Source organism: Hemicordylus capensis, chromosome 3, assembly GCF_027244095.1.
Source record: "Hemicordylus capensis ecotype Gifberg chromosome 3, rHemCap1.1.pri, whole genome shotgun sequence".
NCBI classification, from domain to species: domain Eukaryota; kingdom Metazoa; phylum Chordata; class Lepidosauria; order Squamata; family Cordylidae; genus Hemicordylus; species Hemicordylus capensis.
The window spans coordinates 312,753,041-312,771,835 of NC_069659.1; the positions used below are offsets into that span (position 1 = coordinate 312,753,041).

Genomic DNA, 18,795 nt, shown 5'->3' on the forward strand with positions numbered 1-18,795 from the left:
GACCCCTCTGGAAACCATCAGGATCCATAAGGCGCCTGGGGTGGACCATCAAAGTAGGTCCACTGCCCCTGCGGTAGTAAGAAGCAGCAGTAATCTGCATACAGATCAGGGAGTGATCGGACCATGGCAAGGGAGAGATGGCTATATCCCCCATATTCAAATCATGTCACCACTGCTCTGAGACAAAGACCAAGTCTAAAGCCTGTCCGCCCACATGAGTCAGAGCTGAGACTACCTGCGACAAGCCCATGGTTGCCATGGAGGCCATGAATTCCTGAGCACACACCAAGGTCCAGCCAAGGGCTGGAAGGCTGAAGTCCCTCAAGACCATAAGTCTAGGGGTCTCAACCACCAGCCCCGCCACGAGGTCAAGGAGCTTGGAGAGGGCAGCAGCTGAGCAGCGGGGCGGCCGATACATCAGCAGAAGCCCAATCTTATTGCGTAGGCTACCTTAGAGAGCACCTTCTTGGGTATGATCCCCATCGCTTTTTGAGGTCATCTGGAGAGGTCCGTCTCCATTTACCACCGGTACGTCTGGTGGCGACTCAAAACCGGGCCTTTTCTGTAGCTGCTCCTGGCCTATGGAATGCACTCTCGGCAGATATCCGCAGTTTAGGCTCACTCTTAGCCTTTAAGAGAGCCCTAAAAACTTACTTTAAAAAAAAACATTTTTTTAATATCCCGCTCTTCCTCCAAGGAGCCCAGAGTGGTGTACTACATACTTAAGTTTCTCCTCACCTCAACCCTGTGAAGTAAGTTAGGCTGAGAGAGAAGTGACTGGCCTAGAGTCCTGCTCCCACAGCAAGTCTCGTGGCTGAATGGGGATTTGAACTCGGGTCTTCCCGGTCCTAGTCTAGCACTCTAACCACTACACCACACCAGCTCACTTGTTCGTTGTTTTTAAAATGTTTTTAGCACTGTGTCTTAAATGGTGTGTGAACGTATGTCTTTTTAAATTTGTAGTACACCACCCAGAGCCTTTGGATGGGGCGGTTTATAAATGTAATAAATAAAATAATAAATAACAATAAAAAATAAGCCCAACATCACGAGAAGCCATTCACAACCAGTCGTCTGTGGGGCAGGGCCCATGACAAATGCAAGATCTTATCTGAAAATCACCGCAACCCTGGCCATGACCTCGCGGCTGATGAAGCACACAGAAACCTGGTGGGCACATCTCAAATAGGGCAACATCCCCATCTGGGCCCAACCAGGTCTCAGTAATGCATGCCAGGTCAGCTTGTTCCTCCAACAGAAGATCGAAGATGGGGGGAGGTCTTATTGCAGACTGACCTGGCATTAAACATCAGCATCCTAAGGCCATGATCACCAGCAATCTGAACACCTGGACCCAGGAAAGAGGGAAGAGGAATGGAAGAGAGGACCTGCCTAAGATAGCAGGGACTCCTTCCCCTCTGATGACAAGCCCCTCTCCTCCCACCATACCTCCCAAGGCCCGTCACTGTGAGAATAGGCCGCCCAGTCCCCCCATTGTTTTATCATAGTTTGTATTTTAGAGTGGATTAATCATTTTTAGTAGTTGCTCTAGGTGCCATTTGGGCATAAAAATGAGATATAAACTATCTTATATACATACCTACATGGTTGACATGAGATTTTTAAAAATGAAAAAAAAAGATCACCTCTTACTGAGCCATATTTCATTAGATTGGTTTTAATCACTTCTTGACAAACCAATGTTCCAAAAATGATTGACATTTTCACTCAAGCTTGCCTCCAAATAAACAAAGCCTCATATAAGCTGCAATAAATTAAATACATTATACAAACAGGTAAAAATCTGTAGTCAAAATCCACTTAATACAATCTGATTACCTATCATAGAGAGAAATTAAATATCTGAACATGCCTGGAATTTTCTGCTTATAAAATTACCTATAAGCTAACTTGTCTGAAGCAGACAGTTACATGCTCTTCAAGGCAGCTTCCTGAAGGAATTGTAAATCAAGCTTCCTTTGTATGTTTAATCCTGTAAAACTGGAAGCCTTTGGCAAGATATGAAAATTTATTTTTACCAAAATTTCACCTTTTAATTTAATTATCTTTACCTCCTTTAGCTTCCTGAGATAATTTGACTAAAACATGCCTGTTATCTCAGAATTTAATTTAAATACTATATGATTTTGCTGCCAGATAGGAGAATAATTTTAGAAACATGTTTACACTTTCCTTCATCTACAGCAACATAATATAGCTACTTTTATGATGAAATGTAATTTTGTTCAGTTTAATCTTATGATCTAACCAAGGCCCCATTAAAATATGACACCAATTATAATTTCTGTTGAAGAACCAAGAGCTGAACTATGTAATTAAAGCAGAACCTTTATTAGGAGCACCTGACTGGATATGAGTCACAGCCCCAAGCTGGCAACTTGGAGCCCAGAGACTGGCCTCTACCGTAGACCAGTCCTCCAAGGTGGGCCAATGCACTAAGTCTAGAGTGGAGGGCTGGTCTACCTGCCAACCCCAATCTGTAGACCAGTTCTCCCCGGAAAAACAGGCCTCTAAGTAGTGCTATTTTTCTGGGGAGAGCTGGTCTACCAATTGGAGTTGGTGGGTAGACCAGCCCTGTGCTCTGGACATGGCATGTTAGCCCGCCTTGGAGGACTGGTCTACCCAAGTAGAAGTGCTAAGTCCAGGGTGAAGTGCTAAGTCCAGGGCAAAATGCTAAGTCCAGGACGGAGGGCTGGTCTACCTGCTGACCCCAATTGATAGACCAGCTTCCCCCAGAAAAAATGGTTCTTGAATCATTCAAATAGATTTGAATGATTCAAGGTCAATTTGAGGATTTTGTAATTTGATTTGTATGCATGATCCAATTAATGTACATCTTTAGTAACCAAATCCCAAGCCATTTAGGGCTTTGAAGGTAAGATGAAGCACATGTACTCCGAATCAGACTAGTAGAAAGTAAAGTCATTTCAAGACTGGCACAATGTGCTCCAGTTGGCACAATGCATTCCCATTACATTAAACATATTATGAGAAATTGATTTTCCATTTTTCTGAGTGGAAAAGTAACTGGGAGAAGACTATTTTTGAGGAGGGAAATAGTCAGTGGAGGAAGTTAAGAAGTCCTGTCCATCTCTGCTTAAATTCCCAGGACTGATTTTAGCTTTAAAAATGGAGTAAGACACAAGACACTAAGTGCCATCCTGGTCTGAACCCCCATATTTAGAACTTTAATAACAGCATGAACAGTTCCTTTTTAAGATCCCAATGGAGTTGGTGGTAGTAGTCGTAGTCATAGTAGAAGAGGAAGAATCAAGGTTGTTTTGAAATATAACATGCTATATTCGGGGGAAATGTGTGATCAATCACATATGGAGTTGGAACACAAGATGAGGTAACTGAACTTGCTACTGATATATTGGATTATATTCAGTAACACAAAAAACTTTGGTTTAAAATGAGAATTAAGTTTTAAATTTTCACTTGTGCTCTAAAAAGTGTGGAAACTGAAAACTAAGGTGCCCATCTTAACTTCTGTGTCATACTGCCTCTTATACTATTCTGGTTTTATGAATTAGACTCCACACAATTTGCCTTAGTCTTTGAGTTAAAGACTGAGTTGGGAAGGAATGCAGCTGACACAGATTCAAGAAGTGCAGCTTCCCCAATCACTTGCTAGATATGCCCCTTGAATATTCTGCCTAATGCTTCTCTACAAAGCACCATGCTTTCCCAAAATGCCACCTATATCTTACTGTCCAGCCAGAAATTCAACATTTCCAATCCAACCACGATCACTTACTATTTTTGCACAGAAATGCTGGATGGAAAATGGAATTGCAAACAGCTGCTGCATACATGTGATTTCTCAACTCATGTCAGAAGCCAGATTTGCATGTGTCATCCCATAAAAGAAGCTGCAGTTGTGCTGATCCGCTATTTGGTGGTTGGTGAGGGGTTGTGGCAGACTATATTCAGTCCACTACTTCCTTCCCATCAAACAACTAATCAGCACAATTCCACTCCTGCTGCTGCATTCATAACCAGTTGGATTAGGGTCTATAGTGTAGTACTTTTAATAAGAATTAGGATTCTTTGTTATTCCTGTTTAGAGTGTATAATAGTGCAAAGAATCTTGTACTGACAGCCATGAACATTCCCCCTGGCACTGGGCTCTAAGCCAGTTTTTTCTAAGCCAAGAAATAGCTTTTGGATAAATAGTAGAAGCAGAAAATGAACTGGATTTATTTCTTGAATTCAGTGAGATGTTAACTTCAAGGGCTATTTAAATAGTTGTTTTATCAAACAAGTAAAGCACAGAAGCAAATATGCAATGGAAATGATATGTTTCAACCTCCTTGTATAGTTAGAATACATGTCTTCTTTATGAGCAGGCAGCAATTCCAACGCAGATTACTCACGAATTATACTGACACATTATAAACCCTAAATATTCTATCAGTCATAAAATCAAAATTGTCTGTCCAATCTTCCTGAACACTTGCAGACATCAACTAGGTGAGAAGTGACATCACCCCTCCAAATCTAGTGCAGATCTGATATTAAATGGCCAAGAGATGCAGCAGTTTAAAAATTGACCCTTAAACTTTAGAAAATAGATGGTGACTACTTTTTTGCCATCGGACAACATATCCTATCATTCTTTTAATGCCTCTTTTTTAAAAAAAAAATTAATTTAGGTATGCATTATCCTACAGCTTAATCCTGAGGTTTTTTTGGGGAGTGGGGAATCCATCCAATATTTCCTGAATCATTAGCCGCTATAGTCCATGGAATAGGAGGGCAAAATCAACTAAGAGTGCCAATCAGTGATTTTGTCCACTGAGGGTTCTTAGACCAGAACTGGGAGGGGCAAGTTCTAGAAAGTGACTTCCTGGTTCTGAGCTTAGCTGCTTTATAATTAGAGTCTAGGATTACTCTGGAACTTCCATAGTTAAACAAATGTCCTCCTCCTCCCTCTGGGCTTTTGTTTTTTTCTTCCACCAAGCTGGCAGCAAGGAAGTGGAAGTCCTTACAGAGATGATAGGGGCCATACATGGATTCATGAGTTGGGAGGTCTTGCAAGAATCTGTGATGAAGTGACAACATGGTGAAAAATTCTTTCAATATATCAGAACCAGTCAACCTGCTAGGGAGTGTTTGGACCCTAAGATGATGAAGGCATGAAAGGGATTATTAAAGAGGATCAGGAGATTGCAGAGAAGCTGAATGAGTTCTTTGTATCTGTCTTCACAGTGGAGGATACTGTGAATCCATATACCCACTCCAGAACTGAGCTTCTCGAGCTTGGAGACTGAAAAACTGGATCAATTTGAGGTGCGAGAGAGGATGTTCTAAACTGTCTTGAAAAACTAAAAATTAATGAATTGCCAGGGCCAGATGACATGCACCCAAAGTTTATGAAGAGTTTTCACAATGGAAGATAGAAGTGGGGTTCCCCAAGGATCAGTACTGGGACCAGTACTCTTTAACTTATTCATAAATGATCTAGAAGTTAGGGTAAGCAGTGAAGTGGGCAAATTTGCAGATGACACTAAACTATTTAGACTAGTGGAATCCAAAACAGATTGTGAGGAGCTGCAAAATTATCTCTCCAAACTGGGTGAGTGGGTGGCAAAATGGCAAATGAGGTTCAGTGTAAGCAGGTGTGAACAGAGGCATATCTAGGGTGAGGCAGCCAGGGCACGTGCCCTGGGCACCACTTGAAGGGGGATGCCAGTGCCATGCTGCTTCCCACCCCCCTCCCCAGTTCACAATTTTCATATATATATTTAACCTGTCACCCCTTCGGGGGGCTTCCTAAAGTTTGCTGCGGGGGGGGGGGTCTGCAAAGGTTCCCCCTCCCCCACCGATCTCTTAATTTACCACCGCAGCCCAACTCGGGCTGATTTTTGGGTTCATGTGTGGATTGGTAATTGGCTGAAGGACAGGAAACAGAGGGAAGGAATAAATGAACAGTTTTCACAATGGAAGAAAGATAGAAGTGGGGTTCCCCAAGGATCAGTACTGGGACCAGTACTCTTTAACTTATTCATAAATGATCTAGAAGTTGCGATGAGCACTGAAGTGGGCAAATTTGCAGATGACATCAGACTATTTAGAGTAGTTAAATCCAAAACAGATTGTGAGGAACTGCAAAAATATCTCTCCAAACTGGGTGAGTGGGTGACAAAATAGCAAATGAGGTTCAGTATAAGCAAGTGTAAAGTGATGCATATGGGTCAGTAAAGCCTTGCGGTAAACCCACGGAAAAGCCTGAAGTCTGAAAAAGGTCCAGGTAGAACAACCAGATCAATCCTTGTCCATGGAAATCAATGGACCAGTCAATTGAGTATACAAGGAAACCTAAAATACTGAAATAACGCTAGATTGTGGAGTTATATTTTAACTAATTAGTTTTACTGCCTTGAATGAAAAGTATTGATCTGATTATTTCAAGTATCAAACCATACTTCAGAAGGGCCTCTCCATGGCGCTTTCCAGACTGGCTGCTCATTAGCAGCGAAATGCCTCCGTTTGGGCAAGTCGTGTTCGGAACGGAAACAGCAGGGGGAGCAGTCTCACAGCAACTAACAACCCGACAAAACAGCAACATTTCCATGCCAGATGTACGACGTGGTAGCTCCATTTTGCAGCAATTAAATTTGAAACAAAGCATTGGAAATATGAACGGCACCCTGCTGTCCGCGCAGGGACTGCGGTGTCAGGACACAGGAAGTGTGGCAGCACACTTCCAAGATGCGTCCTGACCCTGTTGCAGGGTCTAGTCCGGAAAGCGCCCATGTGTGGGGGCCTAACGTAATTGCCCCCTCTCTCCAAAAAGGCCCTGGATGCATAAGATTAACCTGGATGCATAAGATTAATTAATGCATAAGATTAATAGATGTTTCCAGCCTGATTTAGGGAAACAATTACTATGACTAATAGAACCAAGACAGACCATTTAGCTTGATTATTCCTGTTGCATTTTGAGTAGTCCCATATAAAACTTTTCAAAATTAACTGCTGCATGTCCAGAACTGTATCTTTGCCAACCTTTGACAACCTCATTGTCGGTACTCGGAGCTCTGCTCTGGGTGCCAACAATGAGGGAGGCTAGGTTGTTGTGCACTCGGGACAGGGCCTTCTCTGTTGCTGCCCCCAGGCTTTGGAATGCTCTCCCAGTGGCCATTCGCTCCTCAGACTCCGTCACAGTTTTTAGGAAGCTGGTTAAATCTTGGCTTTTTATCCAGGCCTTTACATGATTGTTTTATTGCTGCTTCTGCGTGTTTTTGTCCATGTATGGTTTTTGTATTTGTATATTGTATATTTTAATATCAGATTGTTTTTATATTTTTAGCTAAATTACTTTTAATTCATTTTTATTATGTGTTTTAACTTTTGTAAACTGCCTTGTGATTGTTTTTAATGAAAGGTGGTATATAAATCTAACTAACAAATACATACATACATACATACATACAACCTGATCTTCCTACATAGGGCTATTCACATATTCTGGTAGACTCATATTTTGGCACCGTAGTTCCTAGATTTAGCAACATGTGTGAGTTTTGCATAAGCCCATGCATATGGATTAATTCACTACAAATATGTATAGCCCAACTTACCTCTGAGGAAAGCTTGTGGGCCAAAGACTGCCTTAAACATTCAGAGCAGAGCAGTTGAATTATGTGCATAGGAACATAGGAAGCTGCCATATACTGAGTCATACCATAGGTCCATCTAGCTCAGTATTGTCTACACAGACTGGAAGCGGCTTCTCCAAGGTTGCAGGCAGGAATCTCTCTCAGCCCTATCTTGGAGAAGCCAGGGAGGGAACTTGAAACCTTCTGCTTTTCCCAGAGTAGCTCCATCCCCTGAGGGGAATATCTTGCAATGCTCATACATCAAGTCTCCCATTCAGATGCAACCAGGACAGACCCTGATTAGCTATGGGGACAAGTCATGCTTGCTACCACAAGAGCAGCTCTCCTTCCTAGACCAGCTCTCCTTCCACATTATGTTGCAAAACAAAACAGAAGTCGTTTGTTGGTAGGTTCTAAATACAAGGTTTTTCCTGCAAACTCAATACCCAGCTGTTTGCCCTGATGTGGGACAGACCTCTCCTGAAGTTGTTTCACACGGGACGGAGTACCCGCACTCTGGTTAGTTAAGTACCTTGTTGCAAGTATGTATGTACATTAATAAAGTGGCCCTATTTTACTCCATTTAAGTGTGTCATGTCATCTTTGGGATTTGGGAGTGCAATGTTTGTGCACTGAATCACTTGATCGGCTAATTAGCACCTTGGCACAGTTGCCTGTTGAATTTCTTTCAGTGGTGTCTGAGCATCTTTAAACAAATGTTAATTTAGTTAATTAGATACCAAGAGGCAATATGTAAAGCAAATAATTTGCTTCCCCAAATGTTTGGCACATCAGAATTATTTGGAAGAACTTGCAAGAGATAAAGTAAATTACCAAGCTGAATAGCGTACAGTTTTCAGTAATGCATCAGGAAATGACTGGTGTAGGCTGATGATCAAACACACAAAATCTCACATTAATCTCTTACATCTTCCTCATTTTAATGAGAGAGAAGATAAAAAGAACCTAATAAAAACTTATTTCTACAGAATTAACTAATTACTTTAACTTACAAAATGCTTTTCAAAACTCGTTTATCTGAGCAAAAATACATTCATTGAAATCTTTACATTTCTCAGAAAAATAGGGGATTATTAAAATAAAGAATTTAAAATCTGATCCAGAGCAGCAGAGTAATTGCATTTATTCTAAGTCACCTTTGTCCCTTTTATATAGTCAAAAAGTGTTTCCTTGGATAAGACTGAAATTCTGGAATCTTAAAAAGGTAGTAGGAGCTATGCCAAAAAGCTGCTCTAGCTTGGTACCTGACAAGTTCCTCAGTCTTCTTCCTCTCTTTTGCTGAGGCATGCAAAACTTTGGCTCCACACTACAGAATGTGAGGATATAGGAAGAGGTTGCACAGTGCAATATGACTAGGCCTAAAGTACAAAGTTTCTAGGGGTTCTTGAAGGGCTTCCGGGGGTAGTCAGAGCCCCCCTGCCTCCCCATGCTGCAACCACACTATTTGTTCCCTATCTGAGAATTGCCAGCTTGAAGCTGATGTGTCCTCAGCAATATGTCCACTACAGAAGGCGAGGGAGGAGGGTGGAGACCCTCCGCCTCTGCTCCTGATTGGCTAGCTATGTGTTGCTCAGTGTACCCCTCTCCTCAGCCTGACTCACAAGTTTCAAAAAATTAGGACTGAATACTCCCATTGAAATTTGTCCTATTAATTTCAATAAGACTTCTTATGAGTAACTTAGTGTGCATTTGAGCCAGTGACTAAAGTAGCTGCCTATCTCACAACTGTAACATGTGTGCACACACAGGGGTGCAGACGTCACACACAATAAATTTCTATGGCGTATCTAAACTGAAGGTTTGCAACAGAAAGGTTGGGATTCCCTGGTTTTTACTGTTTCACTTATTTTAAGGTTTTAGATGTAACTTTTATGGTATTTTATTGTATTTTAAATTTTGTAAACCACCTTGAGATGCATTATGAAAGGTGGTATAGAAACTGAACAATAAATTAAATATATATATATAGCATGAACTTCTCTTGAATAGAGTCTCCCAGAATAGTCTAATCTTCACAGTGAATGGTACAAGAAGGTCGAAATCATTCTTGATAGGGAAATAGCCACCAGTTCAAAGTTTCAGAGCCACCTATTGGCGCAGCAGGGAAGAAACCTGTCTAGAGAACAGGAGGCTGTTGGTTTGAATCCCTGCTGGTGTGTTTCCCAGAATATGGGAAGCACCTATATCTGGCAGCAGCGATATAGGAAGGTGCTGAAAGGCATCATCTCATACTGCGAGGGAGAAGGCAATGGTAAACCCCTCCTATATTCTACCAAATAAACCACATGGCTCTGCGGTTGCCAGGAGTTAACACTGACTCAATGGCGCAACCTTTTCCAAGTTTCAGAGTATACTTCAGATTTTCTGTTTCAAGGGATGGGTGTACCAATGTCCTGTTTTCAGATCATTCTAGTAATGATCTGGGACTATGGGTGTACCAGATTTCACATTTCTAAGCCATATGAACATACCCCTAACAGTTTTGACAGCGCTATAAGTAAATCAGTCAGTCTCAAGCATTATTTATTTATATTATTTACATAAATAGTATAATCAGTAGTATAATCATGCCTAATTTCACATAACATGAAATTGGATCCAGACCCATGCAATATAACTTGGCAAAGAGGAACCTTTTAGTGTGGCGATTCTCTTTATTTAGCAGGGCGAGAGTAACTGGCCCTATTCACCCCCAGCACAGTACCTCCAGTGATTGTTGCTGGTGTCTATCTGATGTTTCTTTTAGATTGTGAGCCCTTTGGGGACAGGGATCCATTTTATTTATTTATTCTTTCTCTGTGTAAACCACCCTGAGCCATTTTTGGAAGGGCAGTATAGAAATTGAATAAATAATAACTACTACTACTACTATAACAAACCAACTTTACTGGGAACAGCCTATATTCTGCGACGATATCTATAATAATAACAGCAACAATACTGATAATAAAATTCTGCCATTCCAGGTCCTTGGGAAGGACTCGATGTCTGGATAAAACAAACCAGTCAATAACACCTGTCTGACTGTGTAAACAAACAAACAAAATAAATAAATAAATAATAAAGACACTTTCATGACAAGTGGAAATGCTCAAAGTTTGTACTTGCCATAGAGATTTACATTCAAGACATAATAAATGGCAATGACAGGCGTAAAGAGAAAACAGAAGCAAACAATGGAATAATCCTGTGTTGTATGGTAAGCTCTACTAACAGTACACCAGCTGCCTGTGTTTCAGTGTTGTCAATCCCTTTCATGACAAAAGAAAACTTTTTTAAAAAGAAACCAGAAGCAGGAATGTGAAGCTATTCTGCATACCATTTTTTTTCCATCCACCATCATAAATGTGGGGTGCAATTGAGAGAAAAGAAAAGAAAAAAATGCTGGTGTACAGAACATAAAACTGAACTGGCAGCACTAATGGCAGGGAGTTTCTTCCAAAGTGGTGCTCAAAACTCCATTCCCATTTATGTTTCAGCCCATCTGTCCAAGACTTTTTGGATTTTTTCCCCCCAAGACAAACACTGAAATCGTCATCACAAGTTATCACACATTGAAGCTGTTCTCACAAGCCGGGCTAGGGCAACTAAGCCCACGCTTGGCTCCCCGTGAGAACCTGTGGGAGCAGACCAGGGGCATAGCTATAATTGAGCGAAAGGGTTCAAAGAACACGGGCCCCCAGCTCCTGAGGGTCCTCCAGCTCCATCCCTCCCTATTTCCTTCATTATCTCCTTCACTCTGGGGGGGCCACCAGAGAGAGGGATGAACACGGACCCCCTCTCCCCTAGCTACGCCCCTGGAGCAGACTGGTTCCCAGAGGTGCCTCGGCAGCAAACCTGCCTAGGGAGTCCACCTCTTAAAAGGGGTTAAGGGAATGAGTGCCTTCTTAGCCATGTTTGTTTGTTTATTTATCTATTTAATACATTTTTATACTGCCCCAAACTCACATCTCTGGGCACTTCACAACAAGATAAAAACAAAAGTAAAACACCAGTTAAAAACAAAAACAAGGAATTTAAAACACACCAATTTAAAAATTTTAAAACAACGTTCTAAAACAACATTAAAAACAATCAAAACGGTATCAGTTAAAAGCCTGGGTAAACAGATGCGTCTTTAAAGACTTTTAGAAAATTGTCAGGCTCTTATTTCACGAGGGAGCGCATTCCAAAGTCTCAGGGCAGCAACGGAGAAGGCCCATCCCTGAGTAGCCACCAGGCGAGCTGGTGGCAAATGCAGACAGACCCCTCCTGATTATCTCAATGGGCGGTGGGGTTCATAACGAAGAAGTTGTTCTCTTAAATACTCAGGGCCCAAGCTCTTGAGGGCTTTATAGGTTATAACTAACACCTTGTATTTTGCCCGGAAACATATCAGCAGTCAGTGTAACTCCTTCAATACAGGAGTAATACGGTCTCTCCTAGATGACCCAGAGACCATACTGGGTCATGTGTCAGCACCGGCTGCTTTCAGCCAGTGCTGATACACTGACAGGTGCCTGCCTGTCTCTGGGGGGTGCATTGAGGGGTCTCTACAACACATTGTGGGATTTTGGGGGGCTGGGACAACACATCCCAGCTGCTGCACCTCCATGCTCCTTGGGGCAGTGGCAGATCATCTGGTTGCGTGATGTGTGTGCCCAGTCATCAGCGATTGTCTGTGGGGAAGGCGGCTTCTGCAGCTTACCCCACCACCCTGCCTGCCCGGTCTTGAGAATGACCTCTTAAACTCTCTTGGCACAGAGTGACCAACACCAATGGGAAACCCACACACCCTACACACAAACATACACAGACAGAGGTTGGAGTGTGCACACACTTGTGCTTGTGTGTGTGTGCACGCACACATACACATTTCACACCTGTACTCGCGCACCTGTACTGTTCACATGCGCAGCCAAGAGTAGGCTAAGGCAGCCAAGTCCACTCTTGCCTGCGTGTGTGAATCTGCAGCAGCTGAGTGGCTGCAAACCCTCCAAAGAGCCCTGCCTCTTAAATGGGGTTAAGGGAGTGAGGTCTCCTTTAGCCCAGTTTTTCCGATCACCAGCTGCTTGCAGCTGGGCCTTGGAGATTGCGGGGCTCCTGGACGGTGTTGGGGGCATCCTTGTAATGCACTGTGCAAAACGCACGCTGCATTATGGGGGTTCTGGGAGATCTCGGCATCCAGACCATGTACTAGGCTTCTCAAGGCTTCCTCCCCACACACCCTCGAGCCCTTTCTCACTGATTATGAGAAAGGGCTCACAGTCTTCAGTGAGCCCACAGGTCCTTCTCCTATCCCCCACCCCCTGCAGCACCATTCCCTCTAAGGTGCGTGGCTGTATGCGTGCACCCCGTCCACCCCGCAGTAAGCCCTAACTGCCACATACTTCCTCTGCAGCTGCTGCTGCTACCCCCGCCCCCAGACACACCCCTTTCCCCATCGCCCCTCGCCTCCACCTCCCCAGTCCACCACTCAGGCTCTTGTCAAGGAAGGAATCGGCTCCCTCCGAGTCCCGTTTGCTGCCACCACCACGTGGGATCCGTAACAGCGAATGGGACTCAGAGGGAGATGATTCCCTCCTTCACAAGAGCCCGAGCAGCGGACAGGAAGGCGGAAGTGAGGGATCTTGCCCAGAACCCATGACTCCGCCTCTCTCCACCCACCATTCGGGCTCTTATGAAGGAGGAAATTGTCTCTCTCTGAGTCCTGTTCACTGCTGCCAATCCCAGGGGAGGCAGTGGTGGCAGCTCCCCCCCTCAGGAGAGAGAATGTTGAGTTGGGGGCCTGAGGGTCATTTAAATGTGCAGTCATTATTTTTCGTGTTTGGATTCTGTCTTATATAACTTTTCCTCAATGAACCCCTACGAGGATTCATTGCACACCTTCATTTCTTCTGTTCATTTTGACTGTCATTGGACAGTGCCAACTGCCAAGTGCCATATGCCAACTACACCACCACCCCTCACCTGCAAAGCAGTGGCATATCAGTTTATTTTTTTGGAATACTGAAGTGTTTAGATTCTTTGGTGTCTAATAACCTTTCCTCATAATGGATCCCTATGAGTGCCAACTTCCAAGTGCCATGTGCCAACTACAACCCCCACCCCCACCCCACACACTGGGGTACTAAGTTTATTTTTTTAGGAATTTTTGAAGTGTTTAGATTCTTTGGTGTCTTCATTACACACATTCATTTCTTCTGTTCATTTTGACCCCAATGCTTTGCAGGTGGGGTTGAGGAATTAGTGGCATCCCATATGCCAACTACCCCGCCACTAAGTTTATATTTTGGGAATTGTTGAGGTATTTAGACTCTTTGGTGTGTAATGAATCCTCATAAGGATTCATGACGAGGAAAGGTTATTAGACACCAAAGAGTCTAAACAGTTGAATAATTCCTAGAACATAAACCGAGTAGTATCCCACTGACTTGCGGGTGGGTGGGTATAGTTGGCAAATGGCACTTGATACTTGGCACTGTCCAAAGACAGTCAAACTGAAGAGAAGAAATGAAGGTGTGTAATAATCCTCAGAGGGATTCAATGAGGAAAGGTTATTATACACCAAAGAATCCAAACACTTGGAAAAAAGTGACCACACATTTTGTTCCATAACTCCACTTCTACAAGGGCTACAGCTTAGCTTAAAAAAAAAAAAATAATAATAATGAAAGCAGTGAATCTGGGGGAACAGATAGGAGGAAACCAAATCTTGAATCAATTCGAATCAAATCTGGTGCAATTTGATTCGAGTTCAAATTTGGCCAGGAGTGTCTGAGCAGATTGGTTTCACGCTTGAATCACCCAAATCAACAGATTCGGGTCAAATAGATTCAGTTTCAGATTCACATATCCCTACTGTACAGTGCCTTTTTTTAGGTTGTAGGGTTATTTGGTTGTTGACCGTAAATAAATGAGTTCTGTAAGCTGTAGGATAGATTTTGGTAGGGCACAATTAGATTTACCCTATTGACATATAAACCATTTTATTAGGCAATATGTTTCTGTAAAAGAGGAAACACAGCATGATTTGAAGGAAAATGTATTATTTTCCCCAGTATATGGAAATAAGAAGCATTTCTGCTCTTATAACAGTCCGTGATGCAAAACCTGACCTTTAATGCCAAAACAACCATATCATTCCTTCATCCAGAAGCACCTTCCTCCAGCTGCTGTTATTCCCATGGGAAAGAAATACAAGTAACTCTATTTTTAAAGCCAGTGTGGTGTAGTGGTTAGAGTGTTGGACTAAGGGGAGTGTTGGACTAAGGGGAGACCCAAGTTCAAATCCCCATTCAGACATGGAACTCACTGGGTGACTCTGGGCCAGTCACTTCTCTCTCAGCCTAACCTACCTCACAGGGTTGTTGTGAGAAGAAACTTAACTATGTATACCACTCTGCTTCCATGGAGGAAGAATGGGATATAAAAGTTAAAATTAATAAATAAAATAAAATAAATCCAGTAGGGCTAACAGTGGCTTCTGGAGGGATAATATTGCAGACAGGGTGTGAAGAGTTAAACACTCTCTTCCTTCAGTTGAGAAGGAAATATTGAGATATCATATTGAGAGATCTATGTCACACTTGAAAGCATTATTATTGTGACCCAAAGAGCCAGTACAACAGAAAAGTACAGCTCTGATATATTCTGCCCTGATGCACAAGTGATTGGACCTATGGTAGGACTATTCACTATCCCCTGTTAAAGGCTCGGAAGCAATGAAAGGAAATGGAGTGTCCAGAATATGCCTGAAATGGAATAGTGGAGGAAAAAGTGGCCAGACTGAGTCTGAGGATACTATCCCTACCTTCTCCAGGACACACATGAGTGAAAGAAAAGACAGAAGGAGCAAAAACCAATTGCTGGATGCAGAGAAGGAGTCCCTCCTAAAGCTGTCTTTAATGTTTGCACATCAGTAAATCTAGGAGTGGAAATCTATTTCCGTGCATTGCTTGCCCTTACTAGTTTGGAAACCACACATCTCAGACCGTAATAACAACTTGCATTTCTTTAGTCATTATAAAGAAAACAACAACTAAGTACTGTTATCACCATGACTTCAATGTCACGTTCCAATTACAAGCCATCTGTTATCAAAGTCTGGTTTAATTAAATCTATAGCTTTTGTGTGTAAAGAAAATGGCTGGGTTCATATGTAATGCCAAACCAAGATGCAATCATGGTTCAGTGTTACAAGCAAGAGGATCAGGCTTGCCAGCTTCCTCCTCCTGTTCGTCTGCGAGGAAAGGAAATTTGCTGCTTCTATTTCTGGTTTAAAATAGACTGTGATTTATTTTTTTAGCCATAGCTTGCGAATAAACCAGGATATCCTGGCTTGTTCAGAAACTGGAATGAACTGCAATTAGGTAGGTGCAGTAAGTATGACAAACTGCAATTTATTTTTAAAACAGGAATGGAAGCAGAGAATTTCCTCCCCTCCCATATGAATGGGAGGCATGAGCACACAAACCAAAGGCTTGTGCTAGGAACACCAAATCATGGTTTAATCATGCTTCAGCATTATGTTCGAGTCCAGTCAATGCCCCCAAGCCACTTCTAGTTTTCACACATTTTAAAATAATCTAATCATTTTGTTTCACACATTTAGCCATTAAACACAGCACTTAATCACTAAACGATGCAAGTTGCAGTAAATAAGAGTTCCAACTAGTAAATGTATGGGTGGGGTGAGTTCCAATTGTTTTGCACATTTTTCTATTTACATAAAGCAATAAGCTACATAAGCAGAAGAGCAGCCCTACTGGATCATACTAAGGGTTCTTCTAGTCCAGCATCCTATTGTCAAAAGTGGACAGCCAGACATCTTTGGAAAGGACAGTACGAAGGCAACAGCACTTGCTTGCTGCTTGTTTCCAGCTTCTCTGTTCAGAAGTATAGAAGACTCCAAAGAATATATACTATGTGAATAATAAATATTGACTGACATCCAGAGCAGTCAGGAAGATACATCTGTGCAACAGAAAGCTTTCCTAGCTGAGCTGGGGGCACACACAGCAAAGAGAAGCAAATTTTGAAAATTGGATCTGGCTCCAGAAGTGCCCCGTGTCACCCAACAAAACATGGCCCTGAGGGCTGCATGGTCCTCGGGGACATATTTTCAGCTGACACAGGGCACTTCTGGAATCACAGCAAATTACCTAAATTCTGGATGTCAGTACAACCACCATTTGGCAAAGAGCTACTCTTCCCCTCCTCTTGGACTCTTCCTCACTGTCACCCACTGCAAATAATTCTGCAGTATTACCAAAACTCAAACTCACCAATGAAATAGTTGTTTCCTAATGCAAGCATTTCCTCTGTCAGGACAAGTCCACCCATTGCTTGGAGAAGAGTGACACTTGTGGCATCTATAAGCGAGCATTGTTTAAACCTGTCTGCTGTGACTTTCCATAGCAAGATAAGGGAAGCTGTGGCATCTTGCCTTATACTAAAGACAGGGGGGAAAGGTTAAATACATTAATACATTATATGGAAGAAAACATTTTAAAAGCTGTAGCATAGTGTATAACAACCAATAAAAGCAAATAAATTGAGATTCAATCCAGACAAGATGGAAGTACTGTTGGTATGTGGTTTATCCTTCTGGGTGAAATGTTCAGCCTCTTCTAGATGTGGTTGCACTCCCCTTAAAGGACTGGTCACTGTCTGGGGGTGCTCATTGACCCAGATCTTTCACTAGAGGCTCAAGTGGCCTCTGTGGCTCAGAGCACCTTTTATCAGCTTCAGCTGATATGCCAACTGCAACCTTTCCTGAATGAACATATCTTGGCCACAGTTACCCATGCTCTGGTAACCTCCCATTTAGATTACTGCAATGCATTGTATGTGAGGCTGCCTTTGAGAACAGTTTGTAACTGCAGTTAGTCCAAAATAGAGCTGCAAGATTATTAACTGGGGCTGGGCATTCTGATCATATCATGCCAGTGCACTGGCTCCCAGTCTGTTTCTGGGCCCAACTCAAAGTGCTGGTTTTACCCTTTCAAGCCCTAAAGGGCTTGGGACCAGGTTACCTGAGAGCGCACCTTCCTCCATATGTCTCTACTTGAACTTTGAGATCAGAGGCCCTGCTCCAAATATCCTTGCCAAATGAGGTGAGGCAGAAAGCTAATAAGGAGAGGGCCTTTTTGGTAGTGTTTGTTTGTTTGTTTGATTGATTGATATACCGCCCTTCCAAAAGTGGCTCAGGGCAGTTTACATCAATTGATGTAATGGAATCGGCTATCCAGTAAAGCTCGCCTGGCACCACCATTTTGTTCTTTTGGATGCCAGGTGAAGACTTTTCTGTTCACCCAGGCCTTTTTTCTTTTCTTTAGCTGTCCTACTAGATACTTGAGTGGCCCAGTTAATCCCAGAAGCAGCTAGCCTACTCAGGCACCTAGTAGGACAGCTTTCCTTCTAGGACTCTGAATGATTTTGACCAGAGGGCTGACATTTTTATTTTTAACATAACACATCGAGAAAAGAGGTCTAGCTCAGCCCTTTGCCTACCATGCCAGTATTCTGTTTACAGCAGAGCTGCTCAATTTAGGCCCTCCATCTGGTTTTGGACTACAATTCCCATAATCCCCAGCCACAATGGCCAATAGTCAAGGATTATGGGAGTTGTAGGCCAACATATGCATGAGGGCCAAAGTTCAGCAGCCCTGATTTACAGGAAGCTTTTAATACAGGAGAACCCTACAAAACATGACCCCTAACTGCATTCTAAAATAGTGAAGTCCATTGTACCACCTCACTATGTTGCATGTGTAGGCAGCCTCAACTCCTTAGTGCTATTCACACCCAATGTTGTGTACATATATGGGTATCGGTGTGCAGGCACTTGTTTTTGTGAGACTGAACTGTACATACATTCATTTTAAAAGTCAATGTAGGATGCCTCAAAAATATAGAGATCATACATACTACTATACACATGTTGAATATAACATGAGAATAACAGTACAACTACAGATCTACACTATACACAGACAGTGCTGTGTTGAATGTAATATATACATAGGACCAGTGCCTCCTTCATTTCCTACACCCCCATCACTTCTTCCACACGCTGCATAAATATTTTGGATATAGCCGGATAAATATTTTGGTATGTTTTAATCCAGGAGTAAAGAACCTTGGCTCTCCATTTGTTGTTGAA

General features: G+C 42.6%; 1 protein-coding gene across 2 annotated transcripts in view; it reads right to left on the minus strand.

Moving 5' to 3' along the window:
- Window positions 1–18,795, minus strand: part of DNER (delta/notch like EGF repeat containing) — a 284,163-nt gene that overhangs the window by 103,192 nt on the left and 162,176 nt on the right. For both annotated transcript variants that reach the window (XM_053304644.1, XM_053304645.1), the window contains one exon: window positions 16,916–17,082. In XM_053304644.1, coding sequence (XP_053160619.1) covers window positions 16,916–17,082 — 167 coding nt within the window. The remainder of the gene's footprint in view (window positions 1–16,915; window positions 17,083–18,795) is intronic.